This window comes from Struthio camelus, chromosome 13 (genome assembly GCF_040807025.1).
Source record: "Struthio camelus isolate bStrCam1 chromosome 13, bStrCam1.hap1, whole genome shotgun sequence".
Lineage (NCBI taxonomy): Eukaryota > Metazoa > Chordata > Aves > Struthioniformes > Struthionidae > Struthio > Struthio camelus.
In genome coordinates, this window is record NC_090954.1 from 13,931,198 (window position 1) to 13,956,698 (window position 25,501).

Sequence of the window (25,501 nt, forward strand, 5' to 3'; positions counted from 1 at the left end):
ATTCTTTGCAACAGCCATAGAACAGTTCTCTCCCTTTAAAAAATTCACACAAGACACAAAGATTGTGCTCAACAGGTTTACTCAGACTGGACTCTTAAATGCTCAAGAAAAAGGCACAGATTAAAAGAGACTCTGATGACTCTCTTGAACACAGCAAATGGGGTTTTGTTTATAAGAAAAAAAATACTGCTATGAATCATATGGGCTGAAAAATTCAAATATTTCTCCCTGGTCCTAATTATTGGCCTTCATTAAAATGGAATTAAATTAAATTGTATAAACATATGAAATAAAGTCTCAGTATTAGGAAGTTTTTCTTTTGTTTCCTCTATGTACAAACTTTAGTATACAATTTTCACTTTTCATTATACATTTACTACATACTCTTTTCCAAACTGAGTCAGAGCAACTGCAAAGTATATGTTTAAAGAAACCACACTGCAGTCGGGAAGAATCCACCTGCTTTCCTTGCCAGCAGAGCCAATCAGAATTTAGGAAGAGATGACTGGTTAGGCGGGAGAGCCATTCAAATGTAATCATCTTCTACTGGTTCACCGTTGACATCACAGTAATGGATGAAGATAGCGACAACACGCTGGAATACACCTTTTTTCATCTGGCGCAGTTCAGAGATCTCTTCTCCTATTGTCTCCATACAGATGTCTGCAGACAGCTGTCCTTTCCTCCGGGGAGCATAAATAGTAGCTGTGGAAGGCACAAGAGAATAAAAATTACAGTCTTTCCTAGAAAGAAACTCACAAATGAATCTGTTTTGCAGTAAAGGAGCTGGTTTTCTAAAACAAAGCAAATAAATAACATGAAAGCACATCCGATTAGTCAGATAAGTAAGAATACATATCCATCTTTTTTTAATTCAGACTATGCACTAAACTACAATGACTTACTCTGGGTCAACATCAAAAAAAAGTCACAGAAGTGCATAGCCAAGAGAGACTTCCTCCTCGTCCTCTTGAGCTTCATCCCCCTCAAACTGGAGCTAAGGAAGTATATCTGCAAGCATGCCTATCAAAAGCCTGTCCCATTTAACAAATACCTCTGATGAAAGAGATTCCAAGATCTTCCCAGTTAAGTACTTGAAAAACCTATTTATCCCTGCTACCAACAAAGCTAATCACTTCCCACTCGAGCCCTAGCAACTGACCACTACAATATTTTCAAGGAAAGCTCCTTAATAGACCCTGAATCCTAGCCCTAGGCCTTCTCTGTTCCACCGTATTCAAATCCAGTTCTTTCCTCTTTTCTCCCAAGGTTCTGTGAATCTCATTCCTCTCTGCTGGACTCTTCAGCTTGCCTTAATAGCACTTCTAAAAGCAAAGCTAGAGGCAGTACTCCAACTGAGTCCTTATCCAAAACGCCAGTGAACTCCAGAGACCACGAAGTGCTGGGAATACACATGGGCTTACTAGATGCCAAAACGTGCATGTTGTAACATTAATTTTATACACGTGTTTTAGATATATTCCTTACAGCTAAAATAGTAAGCTTTGTCTTCCTACCTGTCCACACTATGAAATACAACTGCACAGGATGCATTTTGTTAAGATTACCCACATACTAATTCTCCCAAGTGCAAGTTGGTAAGGATCATTCTTGTGATTATGACTGAATTTTAGGCTAAGCACCCAACTGGCTCTCTGATTTTGTCAGCGTTCAGCATCTCCAGATGATCACTGCACTACTACAGTCCTCTCCTCCGATGGACCGCCTCCTTGTCCAGCTCCCAACACTGTTATAAACAGCTACTTATCAAAAATAGTTTAAGAATTAGAAAATTGAAAAATAAAGGAACATATCGTTATCTTGCAACCAAGCACCAAGTTGAAGCTCTTTGAATAACGTCAAAGACTACTCACTTCTCTCATCGTCCTCAAAATCATATCTGGCATAGCTATTTGGCTCCGCTGTTCTAAGTGACCTCAACCATGGGAAGTCAGTAATCATGGAATAAGGGGCTCCATCCACAATGCCTAGAAGACAGACAAGGCGAGGATACATGGAGGACGATGTTAACCCTGCAGCATCAGCACTCTTCATCAATCATTACTGTTATTATACAGGTCCTGACTTTAATGCAGAAAAAGTACTTTCTCAGTTCAACTCCTCCACTCTATGCCAAAGGTCTTCCACTTCTCTCAGAAGAATTATTATTTATGTCTCTTGCAGCTTGATGAAATCAGTCATTTATTTTAGCAAGAGACAGATTATCAGCCTTCAAATCTCTGCAAAAGCTCACCTTCTAGAGTGTAAATATCTCTTCCCCAAGGGTACTTAGTGTATTTCTTCAGGTCTTCATCAGTTCGTGTAGCTTCAGGGAAGAACTCATATTTAATAAGCTCTCTAGAGACAAAGAGAGAAACATTAGAGCCAGTAGAGATAAGAAACGTGATGGGTGGAGGGAGAAGAAACAAGTGGAAAATTTTATTACACAACCTTTCCTTTAATGAGCCTGAATCCACAGAAATGCTCCTCTAAGACCCTCATGCAACCTCAGTATGCAATCCCTTACTCTTGAGAGTAACCATAGAGAACAGGCAAGGTTAGGCAAGAAACCAATTAAGCTCTCTTTTATCCATAGCCTCCTGTCTGAGGGAACAATCCACCACAGCTGCAACTAAGTAAAACTTTTTTTTTTTTTTAATCATTCTTTAATTACTTTAATTAAAAAAAAAAAAGAGAACAGAAACACTGTTTTAAGTAGTTGGATAAGAGTCACTGTATACAATTCACTGCTCCCAGGAATTTTTGCTCTTCACTAAAGAAGCTGAAATCGATTACACGTCTTTCCCAGAAAACAGCATTATTTCTTGGGAGCCAGTCTCTATTTTAATAAGTGAAACTTGTTTTTTGATTTGAAGACATTCCTCAGCCATCCTAACTACTTCAACATTCAATTACGTTACTGCAGTACGGAACAGAGCTGTAGAATTTTATCATATTTTTCATACTGTTAGGTTTATTTAATCTAAAAGTTTTATGTTAGATGCCCCTCGATATTGAAATTCTACCACCCCGGCCCACCATTTAGAATTCAACCATCGCAGCCAACCAACCAAGCTGTTTATCTGGCTAACAGAATACAGCAACTGTAGCTTCTGAATCAGGATTCAGTACCTTTTCTGTACAGCTACTGAAAGACAAGTACTCACTGGTTAATATTTGCTATTGTGTCCATCCAACTCCGAACGCGCACCTTGTTGCGGACATTAGGTGGATTACTGAATTCATGAATTATGCAAATGTGGTATGGATAAGGGCCACTAAATATCTTTTGCTCTAGAGTCAATGTGTCAACCTGTAAAAGAAGGCAGACGGACTTGCAACCAAGAGAAAGGTAGGGATGGAGTTTTAGAGTCAAGAGGAGATATCTACCAAAACCCTCAAATTCTGAGACAAAATGGCGAGAGAAAGCAAATTTTAACAGCATACATAATCAAATACACAACTGAGCAGAGTTAAACTTTCCTTGTACAGCTTTGCCAGTGAATCCTAATTTAGATGGAGGAATTTTTTGGGAAACTGCAATTTTTCTGACACATTTTGCAATTCTGTAACATGTCAACAAACGTTTTAAAGAAAAGCTAGTGTTTATACTAAATCAGCCCTCCATTGCTGGAGGGCAAACTAAGCCACAGAAAGCATTACTTCGAATGACAGAAGCAGCATTACAGAATAACATAGAACACCAGTTAAGAGTGACAAAGTCAACAATGCATTCTGGATCTTACATTAAGTTCTCTTATCGTTTGTTGAACGTCCTCAACAAGCGACTAAATGTTAATGCTCGCTTCTCCTACAGTTAGCCTTGGAGGTGGAGAGGGTGGCTCCCAGTGCCGCAACTACACTGTGGGACTGGCTAGCATCAGTCAAAAGAGTAGCTTTCAGTAAAGTAGTATTTAAAATATTGTGTTACTAAATCTAGAAGGACATGGTTCAAAGACTTCAGATACCTATTCCTATGTCATGTTTGTCATTATACACAAATATAAACTGTGTTAGCAGCATCTAGGTTCTTATAGTTACCTTTAGGTATTTAATTTAGAACTAATTCAACACAACATGAATTTGCACAATATCTTCTAATGCAATGAATATTGGAGATTATAACATTAAGTCTTTAACATTCATTACCATTCAAATTCCAGATTCTGCAACAAAAGCCTTCGTGGGATATGGTTTCAATAAATTAGTTTCCCTGAGTTGTGTTACTGTAACATTTACATTTCCCACATTAAATGAAAAATGTATGAAGCCAAAGGAAGTGAAAGAATGCTAGCAGAACTTCAGATGTGTTCATGATTAAACGAGAGCTAGCTGTGTACCTGCTGCATTGGACGAAGATAAATGATCCGGTTCCTTTCTGGCGGCATTCTGAGAATCTGATCCAGAACCTGATCCATGTTTAACTTCTTGCACTGGGCATAGTCAAACCGATTGACAACTGGTGCATTTTCTACTTTCAAGTGCTTCAGTACACGGCACCTTGTAGCTATAAATCAGCAAATAAAATCATTAAAGCACAGAGAAATGTAATACAGAAAAGATCTGGAGAGCCTCCTTTCAGAGATTTTCAAAGCAGACTGCTTCAGAAGAAAGAAAATCAGTAATTCAAGTAAAAAAAAAAAACAATTAACTAGTTTGGACAGCTGGCAACTTAAATATATTGAAAAAATACACTGACTGTTCATTTCTTCCACATAACGATCAAAGTTCTCACTTGTGAACCTCTAAGAGGAGTTCTTTTAGGAAGTTATGCTAAATATAATCTGAGCAACAGAAAGAATTTTCCCTTTGCTTCCTTTTACAAAGCCCCTTGAAATAGCTGGTGGATCCCCACAATTAAAAACCACTGACTTAAAAATCAGTTCAAAGAGTACTGTGAAACCACATGATAAAAAAAGAGAGCTGCTTCCTTTCTCGTAACCTACGTCCGTATCATCAAAATTTAGTTAAAAATAAATGTATGTTCTGAGAAGTACTTTGGAATATAAAAAGGAATACTTTCATCATTCTCTGCTAAGTCTTCACATGAGATAGTTAGAAGGGGACGTGCTACTTCGTGTAGATGTTGCAGGAAACAATAAATGACCCAGTGCTTCAAAATGCAACTCGTCATGCGCCCTGGAACACCAGTCTAAGGCAGCTTAAATGCCATAACTTAAAATAGATTTTTATCATGTCAAGAAGGAAGATATCATTCTGTCAGCTAAATAATCTACAGAAGCAGGAAGAAATAAGAGAATAAATAAGGTGCTCGAAAACTCATTTCATCAACTTCCAATTATTGCATTACAGTCCTTCAATAACCATCTCTCCCTTAGTAATTGTCATATAATTTCATCTGCTGATTTTTCAGATATTAATCTTTATTAAATCAGTTACCGCTTATAAAGAAAGTGAAATTGAGAAGCACTAATACTTGGTGTTCTAAGCATCAGTCTGATGAACACAAAATAAGGAGCAGACCAACTTTAATTATTTCAGAAACTTTTAATGATCCTAGACGGAAAGGAGGTATCAAATGTTTAAGGAAACAGAGTAGAAAGCCTTGACAGGCTACGTGTCTTGGTGACGTTAATTACATACCATGTATGAACATCATTTTTGGGCAGTCTTTCAGTACCAAGTCTGTTATTCCACAGTTGGTCAAGGTGATTCCAACAAGATTTTTAGATTTCAAAGTCAGGACCTGGTGAAAATTAAAAAACCAAAGCAAAATAAGAACACACCACCTATGAGAGGGTAAAATAAAGGGAAAAGCTAAATTTAAAGAGATACTGCCAATAATGAAAAATAACTGCTGTTAAAAACAACAGGAGGGTATTAATAGGATACTAATCAATACACTACAGCTTCTGTTCACAGGTATTTGAGATGACTAGGCTATTGCTGGCAGTGAGAGAAAAAGGCTCCCTGCTGACCAGCAGCATCACAGAATACAAAAGGACAACTTCACAAGATAGTATCACAAAGCACAACTTTAAAAAAAAAAAAAAAAAAAAACCACAACCCTAAGTACCACCTGCGAGGAACTTCAAACTCTACCATTTCAATTCTAGTTTTCAGGCGCAGCTAATCACAGTTTGAACTTCCCATACCCAATGCATTTCATCAATAAGGAGAGCCGGAAGTGAAACGTGTAACTTATTCAAAACTGTGTCCACTTTGTGTTAGAAAAATAAAACAACTTTGAGCTTTACAAGAGATGCAGAAGCAGAATCATTTCCAATAGCATGAACACAGGGAGAATGTAGTAAAAAAGAGCATTTCCTTGATTTCATATTTGAATTTTTCAAAGTTTTATCACTAAAAATCTCTAGCAAAATTTTGCAGCCCACGGATGAAGCTGATCAATTATACAGAGAAGACTACGCAGTGCTACCTAAACAAGCAAGTAAACACACCCAAAGAGAGAAAAGCAGCATTTTGTGAAAGGTTCTTTCAGTTTCAGCTACTTAGGCTGTAACTCATAACCACAGATATTAAAAAACAAACAAACAAAAAAAAACCAATGTTCTTTCAAAAATGGTACATTTTAACAAGAAAAATCATACACTCAGAAACGTCTCTTATGCCAGTTATTAAAAAAAAAAAAAACCCACTGTAATGCATCCTAATAACCAGAGAAAAAAATATAGGCCACATTCACAAAAGCTGTCTAAAACTAGCGAGGCTAAGTTCTTTCACTTGACAGAGAGAAAGAGAAATACACGTATGCTCCTCTGCAACAGGATTCAAAAGAAGTCCAACCTAGCTATTCCGAGTCACACTCGGAAGGAATCTCTTGCTCAACTAGAACGAGAGCCTTGGGTAAGCACCCTCACTACAGTGAAACTAGACTTTGTGATTTCTCCTTCCATGACACACAGATGATTTGCTATGTCATAACACAGAGGCAATTACATACCACCCCTCAAAAAAAAAAAAAAAAAGTAACAACAAAAAACCCACCAGTAGCCTATGTCAAAGAATAAAAGTTTCCCCTGCGCCCCAAGAAAGGTGCTGTGTAAAGGCAGGACTTGATGCATCAGTGTAGCCACAAGCATCTGACAAGTCTTAGTAAGTACAGTTTTAGCTTGTACTTTGCTCTTCTCGGGCCAAAGTAGCACTGCACCTGAGAAAGAAATTTCCTGTGTATGCACAGGACCAAAAGAAAGCAGCAATTATCAGTTATAACTCAGCCAGCTCTACATCAAAGCAGCTTGTAGTAACTTATTGTTCACGAACTCCTGCAGCTCAGAAATCTGTAGCAGAAAAAGACCTTACTTGAACATGATCATCCTCAATAACTGGGTCACTTGTGCTTGTGGACTTGTCCGCTGTCCTTTTCCGCTTTGTACTTTGTCGCGGCTTTGGCTTGGCCACCTCTGGAAAGGTAAACAGAGGAAAGATTTTCTGTTTTTCTATCTCAGGAAAACAGTAGAGGCATTTCCTAGCTAATACTTCCAATAAGAGCACGCATTTGTTAAATAACTTAAATCAAAATACCTGCCTGGCTTGAAAACAATTGTGCATCTTTTCCAATACAAAAAACATTTTCAGTTTTGTTGCTCAAAATCATTCACGTGGAGTAAGCAGGGGGAGAGTGGTTAACAGATGAAAGCACAGGAACACTGAAACTACTAGTCCAACACCACTCAGCAAGACAGATGCAGAGCCAAGAAAGGAACAGATGCTGGATTGTTAGGTTACACTTGGTTCTCTACAACAAACAAAACACTCTTGACAAATACAAGAACCAAAATAGCTGTAATGTTTTAAATAATAGAAATAATCCCAAGTGACTTCAAAGTCTGCTTGTTGCAACTATCACTAAGTTTCTCCTGATGTTGTAAAGCATGCCCATATTTAAAATACTTTGAGGTCCCCAAGCGGCTTCTCACTGTTTCATGCACCAGTGCCATCAAATTCTTGCTGCATTTTAAAAGATAAGCTTTTGAAAACAAACGGTAATAGATGACTTCTTACACTGGGGAGAGGGGAAACCAACTAAAATTAGTTTTCTGTAACTAACATCTAAAAGATGAGCTATTCTAGGAAAAGGGAAATTTAAGCTTTTCCTTTTAAACAGATGGTATGTTTACAAAGATGCATAATCAAGACAAAAATACAAAACATTAGAGACAATATACTAACTAGTTTATGCTATGCTACCCTTAACATTTAAAATGACCCGTTTCCTATGTAACATCAAAATCCACCAATGCATACAAGCTCTTAATTGTAGCTGATGTTCACTAGGCCTGTGCAGTGCAGAATTCAGGATACTCCTTTAGGGGATCCACAGTTTGGAAAATGTAACATTAAGTAACCAATCTGTGCTACATATGCATCATCATCGAGTTTTTTGACAATTCCTAAAATTTCTACAGATAGTGAAATACTTCCTAGCTATGGCATAAGAGAAACATTTCAATTTTGTCTTGAATGGTTGAAGGCACACACCTAGATCAAGAAATCTTTACAGAAAGTTTAACATAACATGCTTTTTAACAAGTAAAAACCTTGCTTCACTACAAATGAGAACTAGAAGTCCAAATAAAAATGTCTCTTATAATAAAGAGTTAAGCTTGTATTTTTACTGAGGTATCATGCACTTCAACAGCCCTTTAGCCAGCTAGTCTGTGGTAACAACACTTTTAAAATTTCACTTTCTTTAATATTTCACTTGTCCCACTGCTTAATACGAAGGTATAACTTCAAGAAAAATAATTACTTCTATCATCAAACATAGGTTTCTTATAGAAGCCAGGAAACCAATGTCATTTATGCCAGAACAACAGAAAACAGTGATATTCGAGGCACATTTTTAGACCGTATATGGAAAAAACGTTTCCAATTCTGTAACAAAGTATTTGCAAGTTATACTCTAATTATAAACAACTAGTATCTTCCATCCTAGAGAAGAAAAAGCACTATAATGGCCAGGCAGAAGAAACTTCCCTGCTTTCTGTATGAAACAATGATTTACAAAACCAAAATGATGCATCAAATTTCATAACCTGACTCAAGCATCAGCCAATAGCTGACGCTTCAAAGAGGGAAAAACTGTACAAAGATGTACATGTAACTGTATGAAGCTGGGAAAAAAGTTCTGTCTTGAGTAGATAAACCAGCTTAAGGCTAAATATAGAAAATATAAAAACATTTTTCTCCATGAACAGAACAGATCTTGCTCTTGACTAACGACAGGAAGACAGAGCTACTCTCAGGATACCCTAATTTAATACCTAGATCTGACTTCCTTCATTTTATTTGTTGAGAGAGAGGGAATGCGAATAGAGTCTTCTCTTTTGTTTTTAGTAGATTAATTATCAGTCATTATGAGGTAAGTAAGAAAATACATATTTTAAATTTAATGAGAAAGACCATGTCATCAATGTGAGATGCATTTAGCTATGGAACAGCTTCCTAGGGGATTTAAGTTTCATTAACACTTGGGACATTAAGATAAACTGGAAAGACACTAGGAAATACTGTGTTTGAATCATTCCTTGTTAACAAATATGAGCCTGATTACTTCAGTTTTTTCCACCTCCAACACATACAGTTCTATGACTAGCCTGTTTAATTTTTCAGTTTCATTTTACTTGCCAGATATTCTCAAAGAATCCTGGATACATGAAGTAATCGTGAAAGGCGCTACATCAGACTAAGACGATTATTTTGACAAGGAAGTACATTAGGAAGAAACAGATGTCAGCAAGTTCCCTTCTTACCTCTCTTTTTCCCTGTCAACGTTTCTGGCTTCATTACAGCCGTTCAGAGGGTTTTTTTTGGTTTCATTGTTTGTATCTTGTTTTGTATCACTCTAATATAACTCTAATAAAAGGCAATTTTCAACAAGTTTGATGGTCATGCCTTTTCCACTTAGAAGTGGAACGCACTTCTGCAGTGTTACAACTCAATTATAATTATGCCTTTCTTTAATAACTGATACTTTACCAGCAAATAATTTTGCCCTCTTGCTAACATCTGAGCATACCTGCTGCCTTCTTCCTTTAAAAGGAAGAATTCTAATATGGGAGACAGCGTTACATTTGAATGAATAACAGTCTTCACAAGAAGGGAGACACTGTCAAAAGTAGTTGCATTTGGTTTTCACATGAGTAAACCAAACACTGTTTGGCAGATACGGATAACACGCACGCATACATATATTTGCGCAGAGAAAATAAGTCACTGGCACACTTTACAGAGATTTGTTAATTTACCTAGCTATGGCAGTGAAGTCAGACATTTCTGTTCCATCAATATGCTTACCTTGTAAAATATTAATTAATAACATTAATGTTTAACTTCATTAGTGCCTGTGGGTGTTGCTTTTATTCAATAGTTTCATGCCAGCACAGTAGTTTACTCAGAAATGAACATATGCTTATGGGTCATACCTGACTCTGACACCAGAGGGACATGGGACAGCTTGCTTCTAGCTCTTGTCAGCGGCCGGCGCGGATACTCTTCTTTATACTCCATCTCATAGCTCCTTGACTGTGAGCCAGTGCTTTCCTCCTCACCAGCAGGCCCACAAGCACTCCCACTAGTCCTCTCATCACTCGTCTCTACTGGAGACCCACAGTTTGGCAGAGTCCTAAGTGCAAAATCCGACCCAGTGCTGTTTGGTCCGCTTCTGCAGGCTCCACTCGTGGATGGGCATTCCCCATCACAACACCCACTAGTCCTCCGCTGCAAGTCCTGAGGCTTATAGCAGGAACACCTGGAACAAACAGAGCTCTCCTCAGTCTCTCTCTCACTGGAACCTTCACTCTTACAAGGCGAGCAAACACACTGCCTGGATCCATCAGCAATCGCTACACTGGTGCCAGCAGAGTAGCTATGAGCTGTCGGTGCACAGTCAGGGCTGGGAGAAGCAGCACTGCAGGAGGTGGATGTTCCTGTTGATCCTGTAGCATTACTGCAACCTGGGTAAGAATCTTTGCTTTTGTTCCTTTCAGGCATGTCACTTGCTGCTTTCATGTCTGCTTTAATCTGCTCACTTGTTACTTGACAGCCTTTCTCACAGCTGCTTTCCTCAGTATGGAACTGCTTTGTCTGGCCCGCTTGGCTGGCGCTACACCTCTTCCGCAAGGGCGTCTTGCCTTTACCACTCACTGTTAATGAAAGAGTTAAGCATAAGAGAACAATGGGATAATCTAATACACAGTTTAAACAAATGCTGAGTGCTACTCTGCTAGAGGCTGCTTAGAACAAGAGGCAGCCTAGAGGCCACTGACAAATCTCATGGGGACCATTTTAATACCACAACTCTGTCTGACGGTACGGGAATTAAAGATAATTCCAGCGACTGCCGGAATAACCTTTATGACGTCCTGAAGCTATTTTTGTAGTGATGTGCCGCTGTGTTTGCCAGTAAATGACATACATACGTATTCGCCAGAGAGGCTAACACTTCCATACAGCAGCTCATTGGTTAAAAAGGTCAAAGCACAAAAACATGAAATGAAAAACACACTGAAAATAGGCTTTCATGTTCTTAAATAAGAGGAACAAATCTGAGGAATTAAGTAGTAACATACATGTGACTGAACTTTGTTTGCATTAGCAACCCTTAGTTCCTTTTCTAGGTATGAAAAATGGTGTGAATAGGTAGCACTAATCTCACTTTACAACTTCAACTTTACAGTTGAATTTAAAAAAAAAAAAAAAAAATAGTGAATAGTGTCCAAATCATGATCAGAACTTAAATGCCTTCTCTGTTTTAATCCTCTCATCCAATTAAACTAAACATTAGCCAGGTAGCCTAAAAGAACATTAGAAGCACTACAAAAGTTTCCGAAATTAGCTTTTAGCTATGACAGGTTATTTCAACCCCAAACAAGAACTGACCTCACCTCTATAGCACAGCACTCTACAAGTTTCCAAGTTGAAACCAGTCTTGAAGTGTACCAAAATGACAGGGGGGTTGATGTGTAGGAAATATGCTAGTTACAAACAGAAATCTACTTATTTCATTACAGCTTTGATTTGCCCCAGGTTTTGCAGAAACGAAATTAGTATTAGCCCAGTAAGTTTCTCAGTCTTTCACAAAAGAGTAATTTTATGTTAACTGCTTAGCTAAATACTCATTAAGGCTTACTACTATGTGTACTTCCTCTGTCAGTTATTTAGAATTTATAATTCAACCTTGACTTCCTCCTCACTTGTGCACATTACTTAGATTACAAACTACAAGAAATAGTAAGCCATCTGTGTTGCTGGAAAGGCAGCCCTTCCTAGGGCATCTGATACAGGAGTCACACTTGGTATCATGAATGTACAGCTTATAGCTGTACATTCTACAAGAGAGAGAAAGCCTTTTCCTATGTCTCTCTACAGTTGTCATACTCTTTATTATGAGGACTCAAGCCTCTGACTCTGAAGGATGTCACTGAATAAACGTCCTTAAAGTATTCCCTTTGGGACACTCCTATAGGGACTGCACAAACCTAAAGATGGCCAGATCCCCTTGTGCATTTGCCCCAGAAATCACTGTATTAGCAGCAATGCTTTGACAAATGGATTACAGACAACATAGTTCCAAAACTGGCTTCATAAACTGTATGCACTTGCAAATACAGAACAGCTGCAGGTTTCCGCAATCACAGTAGTGCAGTACCACTATTTCTGACCTGCTTCCCTACAGTGACTACGTGATCATAGAGCTTAGAGAGATGTGCCCCCGTTCCAGCTTTATAACGGTAAGGAGGATGTTAGGGCAAACAAATAAGCATGCATTATACAAAGCTGGAAATAAAACCAAACTAGATTGTTTTCTAACCGGAAAACTGAAGCTTAAGAATAAATTCTGCCCAGCAGCACCCAGCCCTTACCCAACTCTTTCACACCTGAAGACTCTCTAGTTTCCCCTGGATCCCTGGCTTTGTCTTCTCCATCTGAGTAATTCTGCACAATGCTGTTAGTGATGCAGGCTCTTGAAGTCCCCATGTTTTCTTCCTCATCCTCACTGTCTGAATCATGGACAGTAATAGGCGCTGCTTTTACGACAGGCTGAATGCCACTTGGTCCTGAAAACAGTAGAAAAGTGCCAACAGTTCATACATAAAAAAGCCAAACAGGTATTAGAGCATCGAAGAACTAAAGAACTGCTTGGAAAAGTGACAAGAAGAGATGAATTTGGTTAAATTTAGCCACCTCCTTCAATTTAGCCATCTTTTCTGTGGATGCCTCATTAAAACCAAATACAGGAAGAGTAAAATCACCACATCTGAGCATTAAAAATATAGCATTCTAGCTTTTAGGGGGAATAGTGTGACAATAGAAGACAAAATATAGGCTTCTATAATGCTTTTCTGTTTCAGAATATCTTAACAGTTCTTCCGCAACAGCAAGAGTAACTGCAGAACTACTATAACCAGACTCTGAAACCTCCATCAAGGAGCCAGGAACGTTGGCCAGAACAACTGCAATTATCCTTCACCCACAAAAGTGGTAAGATCCTCTCTGAAGCACCAGTACAGTTGGGCAGGAAAAGGGCCCAGAAAATTCATACATGCTTCTCCTGACAGCATGAGTTATCAGCCTTGAATGCAAGTGTGCTTAATTAGTTATCACTCTTACCTATAAACAAAAGCATGAGCCAATCACAATGACATACCTGCCTGCAAATAAAGCAAGAAACCAAGACGAAGTAAAATAACCTTTCCATGAGCTATCTTGAAAAAGTAATCAGATCCAACATATCTGTATGCCACTTCATGGTGTTAGTGTATCCACTAGGCAAACATACTGTCCAGCAAATGAAAAAGAAAATCAAGACTGCCTAATGGATGTCACTAATATAAATTAAATGAACACTAGAACAAGCTGTTCTGGCTCGAATGCAACCAAAAAAGAGATTCCATAAGTTGTAGTGGAAGAAGTGAGGCCATTCACACCAATATCAGAACAAGACAAGCTCATTCAGGTGTTCTGAGGCTCTTGTTATACTAAATACAAGAATAAGCCTTTAAAACCAAGATCTCTTGCTCCACATACAGAAGAAAATGGAGGATTTTAAAAGTAGTCTTAAAACAGAATAAAATTTCTTTGCTAGTACATCAGGCTGTACTAGCAACATTACTTCAAATGCACCAGACATCCCATCTGAAGAAAACCATTCAAAAAAATCAGACTTGCATTGAAGAATTTAAACCCTCAGACCTTACTGAAAGGTAATTTCCTTCCAAAACTGAAATTACCTGCTTGCTCTTCATCAACCTCCATTGGAACAACAGCCTGGCTGTGGGCAGGGACCTCATTCTGGCCTTGCACCACAGCCACCCCTTCTTCCTGCACCACCTCCTCCATCTCATTCAGTGCTGAAAAGATTGAGATAAGGTCAAGAGCAGAAAACGTAAGGAACAGAGCCCATAAGCACAGCAGAAATTCAACTGGTACCCGCAGAGACATCAAAGAGACACCAAGAAATAAGTAACAGCTGCCTTGATTCCTTCAAGGAGTTCTCACAGACTTGTTCTACATCTTCTCTTTAGCTAAGGACTCAGTCTAACTTCTGAGTTTATTTCTCTGAAAGTTTCCACTCTTCAAAATCCTTGTTCTACTGCAGTAAGCAGTATATCCAGGATTTCCGTATTCATTCCTTCAAATGACTTTGCTAGGAAAGCTTAAAAATATACCAGATACTGTGATACACTCCCAGTCCCAACCAGACAGGCCTAGAAAATCGCTTCCACAGATCAGTATCATATTGAAACTTTAAATTGGTAACACCTGTACTACAGTAAGTCATTGATGAAAAGTGTAATACGACTGTATTAGCTATGAGATAAAATACAAATACACTTTTATCATGCATACAGATATCAGAGATGTACAAGTCTTAAATGTATTTTCATATCTTCTCTAGGACCCTATGTGAATGGCAATGCCGAATAAAAGCATTCCCTGTAAAGGTTCACTGAGATCAGCGGTTACCCTCAGCTGCGATTTGCTGCTCTTCAGCCTGCCCATTTTGCCGCAGCTCGTTCTCCTCATTCTGGTCGTTTGGGTGTTGGTGATTGTTGTGGTGGATATTGGGATTATTGTTATTCTGGTGGTTATTGTTGTTGTCATTGTCATTGTTTGAGTTCTGATTACTGACCAGGGCAGACGAGACACCGATCCCTGTGCCTGCACTTAGGCCCACACGAGCACAGCCCTGAAACAAACAACAACTATATGAATTTGGAAATAGCGATATATACCTCTGCAATATATCCTAATGACAGCAAAAGCAGCATTGTGTCAGTATTATCTAGGATGGCAGAACAACAAAGGCCCTATTTCTAACATTTGCTTATGCTATGCATTGCAGAGGTCCATCCAAGTTTGGCAACCCCCCCCCCCCCCCAAAAAAAAAAAAAAAACCTCTCCCCTCTGTGAAACTCCTATGCATGCTTTATGGAGTTTCATTTCATAATCTTACTTTATTAAATGTAATTTCATATGCTATGGGATCACAATAGATCAATACTGATAGGAGACTATATAAAGTCTTCCTAGAACACAGTCGTCTCAAGACAGAGCAAGGGAAAAAGCAGTTTTCTATGCAACCAGTATTTATTACAAAAACTGTAGGAAGACTTGCGTGTTACAGCACAGGAAGAGAAGGGGCAACAAGAAGAAATAAGATTCCTAAGCTTTGAAAGCACTCAAACATGGGAGCCGTATCCCTTTTTCACCAGCTACAAAATCGTAAGTGTCCTTAACATTGTGAACAGATCCCCGAGTATGAAAAAGAAATCATATAAAAAACAATGGCAAAAATCAGACAGCAGCAGAGACCTGAACAGAAACAGAGTCCATCCTGGTCTTACATTCTGATCATACATTCATTCACGATCATACCTCACCACTGCTCGTATCAGCAAAAGGAACTGCAGTGCTGTCCTTAACACACCACGTTAATAACATAGGCAAACCTGAGTCATTTACTTACCAAGCTATTTAACTAATTACAATTTAAAAAAGCATGTATAACAACTGAAGTTCAGTAAATTTTAGATGAGCTGGTAACAATGAAATGCAAAACCATATCCTGAAAGGCTCACCTTAGGAGGTTCACGGAACATCTGGTCAAGAGAAATAAATTCTAAGCTTGGCAATAACTCAATAAACTGACTGAAAGAATCTAGCTTTATCGCATGGCATCGCACCAGGGTGAGGTCAACCAGCCGGGTCCATCTTGAATGATCTGCAGAAGAGGGAAAGATGCATTTCTTGAAAGATTCTTACCTCACGTATCTTCTATTATAACCTTTCCAGATTTGAGACTGAGCATCTTCGGTATCTCCACTCTGACAGTCATCAGCACCATTAAGGTTCCAAACCCTACATCATCTGTTACAATTACTAAGAAAGAGAATAAGCAGTCGCACAGGAGGGGGAAAAAAAAACAATAAACAAAAACCCACTGCATACAGTTATGAGTAATGTCACATCCCATTCTATTATATTATTCAATGATTACACAAAATGCATTTGCACTTTCAGGTTTATTTTATAACATACTAGTATCCAAATGACAAGAACCTTGCTCTTTCTCACTGATCTCTAGTACTTCGATCACCTCTCAGAAAAGGAAAATAAAATGAAATAGGCCATACAGAGTTTACAATCTTCTCATTACCAGACCCACAAGGATCAGCATTCAAGAAGTATTAATTACTTAAAATTAATGCATAGCAAAAATGGGATAAATTGTCATTTTTGTGATGTCTTGTTATACCTTGATTTAAAGAACTAATTTATTCTCCAGGTATCAGTGCAAATTAACACAGTTACATTTTTATATGGAATTTCCATACACACAACATGCACATGATCAAAAAAAAAAAAAAATCTTGTGCAAGAACATTTCACCACCTCAAGTTTTCCTTCTGAAATCTATTATGCTTTTTCACCCAGTAGTTTAAATTATAAGGTGGGATTTAAAAATCCCAAGTTCTGTGTGAGCTATTCATACAATCTCTCTAAAATTTCAGAAGTGTACTATACCTGTGATCCAATTATTTGGGTTGTGTAGATGCGGGCAGTTGTAAATTACCAGATACTTGATGCAAGAAAACACTTCATTTACAGCTTTCATACCAATGTCTGTAATAATCCCTGGATTTTCAACCACATCAGCCAAGCCGTACTTTACCAAGTCCCCATTCGTCATTTTACCTATGGAAAAGACAGCAGCAAATACAGCAGTAAATTTCAGCAACTTGTCTTCTACAGTATGATTTTCTAATTCAGTGTTTCACCAGTTTGGACTAAACAGATCAGGTTATTCCTTCAGGTCAGTAATGCTGAGACTTTCCTCGTTTTAGTGAGAGCTTCAGAAAGTGAAGGAGAAAACAATATATATATACACATATACATATATACATATATATATATATATGTACACACACACATATATGGCTGTATAAGACATGAAACCTCAATAAGTGTACATTTATATTCTTTTTAATCATTCTTAAAAAAATCATTAAAAATACAAATTTATTTTATCCTAATATTTGTCAAATAATTTAGGGTCTTTAAAAAGTGTCATACACTGCAGTAAAAACTCATCAACATATCCTAGATGAAGAGTTTCAAACTGTGGGAATTCCAGTTCAGCCATCTTCAGAGCAGAAAAAACACCATCTTTGGTCAAGGAAGGCTGGATCCGCACTTCATGCAATCTGAAAGCAACCAAGTATGGTTCACATTAAAAGGTGCACCAAATCACAATTACCACAGAGGCCACTCAAGAGGCGGCTCTCTGGTAGCAGAATGAAAATATTCTTTTAACAATAGCAGGATTAAGAAGATACTTGTATCTTTATGGCACTATTTGGCAGTACGCAGCAATACCAGTCACTGAGATTACTATGAGACTAACAGCATTGAACTCTTCAGATAGAGTCCTGAGAACAAGGCTTATGACACGACATGAGTCAACAGCAGACAGAACTCCAATTATTTTTCTAATTACAGAATATTCTTGTCATAAAGTTTACAAGTACCTTACTCCTTGAACTTTTAAAGGATGCTCAGCTTCTTCATGCTCTTGGACTTCATTACTAAGATAATTACTTTGACAAAGGAGAAGAAGGAAAAGAAAGATCTTAAGGCCCATACCTTCGTGCAGCAGTTATGATGAGGTAGCCAAGATCCACTTCAAGGGCATTCTTGCAAGCTCCGAGAACTATAGTGTGCAAATTCCTAAAACCGCCTGACAAACAAAAGCCATTTTTCCACTTTAGTCACAGATCCCAATCTTAAGCTTTATAAATTTCTCCAGCGTCATTACCAAAAGTGGGTTAACAACAAAATACACATCTTTTTTTAATCAAAACAATATAAAAGATATTTTCACCCAGCTCCCTCAAACCCTGCCAGTTCTACTCACCAAACATACATAACTGGAAAGGTTAACTTATAAGTCAAGAGATAATTCCAGGTAAAAGAATACTCAGTACAGAGCTATATTTAGCATACCACAGATAATTCAACCAGATACCTTTAAAATAATAACCTAGAAAGGACATGCTACAGAAAAAAAGCTAAGCCTCATGTGCCTCAAGGCTTTTTTTTTTTTTTTTTTTAATTAAAAGTACAGGAGGATAGAAATTTTCATACCTGATCTCCAGCTATCTTCTACCACATGCTGGATAAGTCCTCCAAGAAAAGGAACACGAACGAGTTCTAAATGCTCCAAATTCCGGGCAGAAGCCAAGCCTGTTACTAAGGGTACATACTTCAGAGAATTTGTGGGTCCTACGAAGAACAGACCAATAGAAAGAAAGTTGCTCATTTAACAAAACTGAACATATTACATTAAGTCAAAGGCGCCCATATAAATCCATCTGGATCAGAAAGTTAACAGAAACATGTAGCACCAAATACAGTACAGGAGAGGAACACATATCCATCAAACACCACAAATAAAACAATGACTCTTTTTGGAATACCGCACACTGAAAAACAAATACTAAGATTTCCATTCGCAGCTTTAACAGAATTACTAAGTCTTCTACATGCTAAAACATCCCCTTCATGAATGAATTCCTCTCTCTTACCTGCACAATTCCTCATGACAAAAGTGCGTAAGCTGATACAAAGGAAATCTTTAAAAGGCTGTGGTTTGGTGAGTCTCACCCACTTCAGATAAAGGTGCCTCAGCATTGGGATACAAGGAATTTCAGGGACATTCACTCCTAATAACATATAAACAAAATCAAAGCTCAAATCACATACCATTTCAAACAAGCTTTCTAAGTATAAATTCTAGGATAAGTTTTGCAAGATTAATTACTTTGGCTTTAAAAGAAAAATGTTTCCTTTGCTACTGGACGTATGGGAAAAGCTTTAACCTTTTCGTACACAAGTTCTTCACCTCAGTTTGTCAACAGTTTTTTAGTGTTTGTGCTTCGGACCTGCTATACATATGGTGATTAATAATTCAAAAATGCCACATGTCAAATTCCCTCCCTTGAAAAGAATGTCAGTCCCGCAGAATTTCAAAGCCTTTAAGTTCATCTGCATCGAAGCCAACTAATTCACCATTAAACACTTACCTACTAAATGCAAAGTCTGAATTTTAGCTCCTATAGGAATTTTCAGTTTGTTCTCAGGAGGAATCGGAAAAGCACCATTACGATTACGAAACTTCCCTAAAATATGAACCTGCGGCATGTACGTCCAAATAGCTTCCACCAGCTCCAGATGGGAGGTCTCAACACCCTGGAAAAAAGCAAGCAAAGCAAACGCTTTGAACTTCTTAGTAAGGCACACAACTTAAGAAAATGACGCGCTGCGTTGTTTCCAGATATACTTGTCTTTTCAAAAGCAGAAGGATCAGAGTTTTAGTTCCCTGCTGGAGGTAAGGGCACCTGTGACTCCCACTGTTGCAACTAAAAACAGTACTAATTTGAAAATCAGTCGCACATTTGCAGATACGGTCACAATTAACTGCTCCTCTGTAACAGCCCGGTCTGAATACAAAAAGCCCTATAAGCATATTAAAAATGGGTGCCTGCCACATATTTCTTCCACACTGGGGATCATCTCAGCTGTTGAAGGATGTTCTCTCTCGAGTCTGACCACTCACCAGCAGATTCGGACAGGCCTGCAAAGCCTCTAAAACTCCAGGAATGCTGAAAGCTTCATGGCCACGGACTCTGCGTCTTTCAAGATACCTGGGATGAAGACCATAAAGTTGTTCAATGTCTGGCATCTTCCTCAGCAGTGTTAGGAAACTGGAATCAGTGAAACCTAAGATGACAACAAGAGATTCGGTATTCGTGTGACAGCATGTAGCTAGCTGTAAAGGAAAAGCCAAATATGTTGTTTTTATTGTATAGCAGTACAAATTCTACAATGTCAGAAGACTTATTCAGTGAAGCAACAGTTTGTTTTCCATCTCCAGATTCTAAAATTATGACCTACATGCTCTTCTGCCTTGAATTTTGCAGGCTTGCTACGTGTGTCGTCCAGGGCAGTTACACGGCTGTAGGGTTAACTATATACTCTCCCTTCTCAGATGGGGTGCCTCTAGTTGTTAAACTCTGCACCTCTGTCTTTCCTGGAATTCCATTTATCAACTACCTGGCTCAAAAATGCCCAACTGGTTCGGTTATCTGCAGTTCTTCACTATTCACCACAGCTCACAAATCCCAAAGAAATGAGACAGTTTCTTAAAACAAAGGATTGTTTTATTCTAATACGACATAAGACAAGGCTTTTAAAGCAGTGAGTTATGATAAGATAAATATAAGGATAGATAAGTCTAGCCATCTACCTGATATCAGACCTAAAAAAATATCACTTTGCAGAGCCTCTAATTCTTAGAATTCACTCATTTTAGCTCTCTCCCCCAACACAAACCCCAGCAGCGTATTTTAAATCCAACAGAAATCCTAATACTCACAGAGTTGACCTAGGTTGCCAAATTTATCTATTGATCTGAAGATGGCTTGAGGTGTGACATCAAAACTTATTTATTCTTACATTGTTAAGTGTTGGCAGATGAGTTGCTCGCTCATTCCATTGTATTTTTTCCTGCCTGCATGCAAACAGCCTCTTCTTGGATTAACCCTTGGATTAACTCCCTTACAATAATCAGACAAACACAGATTGTATTTACAGATTGCTACAGAGAATCCCCATTTCTGCTACACCAATATTCAATACATACGTATATATTCATATATACACACACGGATATACAGACAAATTTTCCAAACCAGTTAAGGAAGCCACCCAAATCTCACTGAAGTCAAAAGGAATTAAGTATCTAATTTTTACTGCTTTTGAAAATTTACCCTACGTGTATTAGTATAGTAATAGTACAGTATAGCCAGCTTTGCTCAATATCAGACTAATGCCATATCTTAAATGAGTGCATTACTCACCAGTGGGCATGTATTCCCACCAGCGGCCTGCACATAAATCCACAACCTTCACCACTCGCAGATAAAGAGTGACGGCTTCCTTCAGCTTCCGGGACAGGCATTCCATGCACATGATATCCTGCAAGGGAAGGTACCTTTGGGAGAGGAAAAAACACCCCTCTGATTTATCAAAAGCAGATCCTTTTCAACTTCTTCTGAACTAAAGAACACCCCAAGAACAACTACATGAAGTGAAACATTTTAACACCTGACAACATTAATTCTAACAGAATGTTCAGGTACAACTCTAGTGAAGTGTGAAATTTGGCTAAGCAGAGGGACCTAGCAATTTTTGACACAGAAAATAGGATATTTAAGTTACAAAAATGAAGAAACTTAAACTTGGGAGTTGCTTTAGTTCTCTCCTAAATACTTCTGACCAAAACAGCCACATTTGCCACACTGGTTTCTACACAGTTTAACAGTATTTTCATTTTCTAGTACGTACTGTACCTAATTTGCAGATACTTTGTGGGAGCTATTGTTTTTAAAAAAAAAACTTTTCATTAAGACATTATGTCTTGAATATAACTGGTATGGAAGAAAGACCACCTTGGAGAAGGAAGGGGCTGTAGGGAAGACTCATCATCACGATGAATCATCAAGATTCACTCATCCAGACACTTTGCTGTATGCTGCATACACTTCATAGTGCAATTTCAAAATACGTTTCTCAGCTATTACATCTGCACTAAAATCATTAATTAAACACTTGCTACTGCACATCAGAGAACAAAATTAAATTGTATTGTCCATTTTTAAATTTCTTCATGGCACCATTCGTAACATTCACATAGGTTAGTTTTCAAAGGGGCCAAATGAATCCTGGACCTGAAAGACCATTTCTCACCCTTTTTTATGCACCACTTTACATCTTCTATATATACCCTTTCTGAATATTATGTGACACAAGCATCAGTGCAGGAAATATCAGCACAGAGGAAAAAACAGAAAATAATATAGTAATAAACAATAGATCAATTTCTTATAAGCTTCTCACCTAAAGATGTGGCAAAGCACTTCATGAGAGAGCTGGTTCATGTAATCTTTCGGCTCATCAGCTTTGGTAGACTCAGAGCCTTCCCTGTTCACTGAGCATGGTTTCACATTTTTCCGCCTGGGGCCCATATTTGCAATGATTTCTGATGAAAGGAAATGTTCACAATGTTATGCAAAATCAGTGCAACTGAAAGAGGACAGAAAAGGGACAGAGTAGCAGAGAACAGACCAGTTAAGGTTAGTTTACCAAAAAAAAAACCCAAAAACAAACAAACAAAAAAACCCACCCAGTAAAACCTGTCAATAAATATCAACTCTACTACAGACAAACTGCACTGGAGGTAGAAACACTTTTCCAGGAAGTTACAATGCGCCTCATGCATGAGGTCTCAGACTAACTTGCCAACTGAATTAGATAAACCAGAAAGTCCCTCTGGTCTAAGGGAGGCTGATAAAGGGGAAGAGCACCACAGGTTTAATCAGAGATCACTTCTTTTATACTTTCTTTACACATAAGAGAATAAAATGTCATCAGCGGTACCATCCACACACTAGTTGATCAAGTCTCAGCACAGCTTTTCCTGTGTTTTGTCCAGTTTACCAAGCAAGTACCAGCTAGACACGTTCCAGTGACACAGCGAGCACAGAGCTCATGTCTACCAGAAACAGACATGTGTATGTTTGTATTTATTTATTAAGAAAAAATAGACTCCTACCAACCTTTCGTGAAACACGTCCTATTAAAAGTTCTCAAACTAGCTCTTCCTAGAGGTAAGAATACTAAATGAAATACTCAGGTTGCTTAAAGATCAAAGTTCCAGAAAAACTGAAAGCAGCCACGTGCAAAATATTCTTTACTGAAAGGGCCGATTAACATGTTCTGTCTATATTGTTTCCACAGTACAATACAGACACAGATGGCCTGAAAAAAGAGATATACATTCTGCTATTTAAAAACAGACAAACTGAGTATAAGAAGCAACAAATAGAAAAATAAAAACAAATATAAACTTAAGCCTAACAAAACAGCTGAGTTAACATCTCATGCAGACAAATGGTATGCGAAACGTCTTCACTACTGCTATTTAACTGAGGAATGCTTTTAGGTAAGTAGGGTAAAGCATCATTAATTCAGTAAACCTGTTTAACAGGTCAAATACCAAAATTCAGTGGATGAGGGAAAATAATTTTTTTTAAAAAATGGCAGATTTTGGAAAAAACTTCCGTTTTCAAAACTTAAATCATAGATGCTTCTGTCATGGCATTCACCATGATGCAAGTATATCAGTGTTTGCTTCACATTATGTGAAAGTGGCACCCGAACAAAAAAGACAAAGTAGCTCTTAAAGATGAAAAGAAAAATTTCGCTTTCTCCAACACATATGATTTATATGCTGGCACAAAACTCGAAATATTAATAGCTCCATTGTGATCTAACTATTGAAAAACATGTGTTTTCAGGCATTTTTGTATACATTTTAAATTAACAACCATGCATGGTTATAATTACTTTTATTTAAAATGGTAGTATTAAAATAACTTAGTTCTTAGTTTCTACAAGCAAACAGTATTAAATGTATCTCTAATCTTTTGGGTTGGTTGTGACTTCATCAGACAAATAAATACATTAATCTGTTGACTGTACATACTTTTTCCTTTTTTTTTTTTTAAGTGCACACTGGAAGAGTTTTTGCATTTCTTTGTAATATTGCACTTCATCATTTCCAAGAGGGATAACTTAATATTGTTCAACTACACAAAGCCTGAAGTTGATTTAAAACTACTTAAGAGATTAGATTTTGACAAAAAACAATTATTACATGGATTCCAAGTGAATACCACCTTACCACTTAATTTGAGCAGAGAGCAGCATACAACATAAACTCTACATTAATACAGACATATGACAGAGCTGTATTTAAAGCACAGTGTTAAAAGGGTTTTTTTTAAAAAAACCTATGTGATATAAGGTAAGAGGAAATAAAGATTTAAATAAATAGGACTAGCATATAGCAAAAAAAACCCTAGAAAATCCAGTGAGGTTTAAAGGTAATGAGTACAGCTCTCCCCGTGCATCTGGACTGCAGTTTAGTTTGGAGCCCTCAGCTCTTACCACTAAGAAAAGGAGGAAGAGAAGGACGCTGTTTTGAACTAACACATTTATCCTTAACATCTCATTCTACATTACCAGAATGACCCCATTTAAAAAAAAAAAAAAAAGTACCTCTGATATTTAATAAAGCAGACAAAACAGTTTTGTTCTCCCCAACTAAAATAGGCCACGAGACTCTTGATTAGGAACTACTACGCTGAACTCACTAGGCTTGAAGAGTAAAGGAAAAAAGCCCTCGGGGGACGCAGGCCCCGCCGGGGGGCCCAGGCGTTCCTGGGCCGCAACGGCCGCCCGGGGAGCGCCGACACACGGCTACTAGAGCCAAACCCTACCCCTGGCGTTTTCTTAAAAAAAAAAGCGGAGGGGAGAGGGGGTCTATCCGCGCCGAGGTAAGCCGTTAGTTGCAGAGAAAGCCTCCTCAGCGCCCTCTCCCCTTGCGCCCCCCGCGCCCGGCCGCGCCCCGCTCCCGCCGCAGGCCCGGGCCAGCCGCGGCCCCCACCGCCGCCTTCCTCGGGGGCGGCCGCACGGCGGGGCCGGCCCGCGGCCGGGCAGCGACAGCCGCGGCCGGAGGAGGAGGAGAGGGCGGCGGGACACCGGCGCCTCCGCACCGCGCCAGGCCCATCGGCCGCGGCAGGACGGGCGCGGGCCGGGGGGCGCCGCAGCCCCCGGTGCAAGGCCCCCGCCCTGCCCTGCCCTGCCCTGCCCTGCCCTGCCCTGCCCTGCCCCAATCCCAACCCCAGCCCCCCGCCACCCCTTACCTGCCCCCAGCGCCGCCCTGTTATTGTGGCCGCGGGGGGAGGGATAACCCCGGCAGCGCTGCCTGCCGCCCCCTTCCGCCAGCGCCGCCGCGCTTCCGGCACCGGACGGGCGGGGCTGCCCCGCCCCGCCCCGCCCCGCCGCCATCTTGGCGTGGCCGCCGTGGGGCGGAGCGCTCCCGCCGACA

At 39.0% G+C, this 25,501-nt stretch overlaps 1 protein-coding gene across 14 annotated transcripts; it reads right to left on the reverse strand.

Annotated features, from left to right (window-relative positions):
- Positions 1 to 62: 62 nt before the first annotated feature.
- On the reverse strand, positions 63 to 25,431 carry FBXO38 (F-box protein 38). Of its 14 annotated transcripts, none has more exons than XM_068959310.1 (23): positions 25,317 to 25,391; positions 22,447 to 22,588; positions 21,408 to 21,525; positions 20,924 to 21,104; positions 20,105 to 20,268; positions 19,572 to 19,737; positions 19,074 to 19,211; positions 18,634 to 18,771; positions 18,133 to 18,226; positions 17,563 to 17,693; positions 17,014 to 17,184; positions 16,068 to 16,210; positions 14,953 to 15,175; positions 14,217 to 14,336; positions 12,864 to 13,043; positions 10,410 to 11,129; positions 7,285 to 7,385; positions 5,605 to 5,707; positions 4,341 to 4,507; positions 3,168 to 3,313; positions 2,255 to 2,358; positions 1,875 to 1,988; positions 63 to 705 (listed from the first exon to the last, which is right to left on the reverse strand). In XM_068959310.1, the coding sequence occupies exons 5-23, from the start codon at positions 20,228 to 20,230 to the stop codon at positions 527 to 529; spliced, it is 3,264 nt and encodes a 1,087-aa protein (XP_068815411.1). In that variant the 5' UTR covers positions 20,231 to 20,268; positions 20,924 to 21,104; positions 21,408 to 21,525; positions 22,447 to 22,588; positions 25,317 to 25,391; the 3' UTR covers positions 63 to 526. The 14 variants fall into 14 exon arrangements, with proteins under 14 accessions (XP_068815411.1, XP_068815406.1, XP_068815407.1 ...); XM_068959305.1 differs by having other exon boundaries at positions 12,849 to 13,043; positions 21,408 to 21,541; XM_068959306.1 differs by having other exon boundaries at positions 12,849 to 13,043; positions 25,317 to 25,370.
- Between the last annotated feature and the right edge of the window lie 70 nt (positions 25,432 to 25,501).

What these genes read in the sequence shown, in the direction of transcription:
- FBXO38 (XM_068959311.1), bottom strand. Translation starts at nt 22,574, where the DNA reads ATGGGCCCCAGGCGGAAAAATGTGAAACCATGCTCAGTGAACAGGGAA. An exon ending in AGAAGATAGCTGGAGATCAG is followed by an intron (nt 18,227 to 18,633) that starts GTATGAAAATTT and finishes TTTGTTTGTCAG; the next exon opens with GCGGTTTTAGGAATTTGCAC. An exon ending in CCCTCTGGTGTCAGAGTCAG is followed by an intron (nt 7,386 to 10,409) that starts GTATGACCCATA and finishes TTACCTTTCCAG; the next exon opens with AGGTGGCCAAGCCAAAGCCG.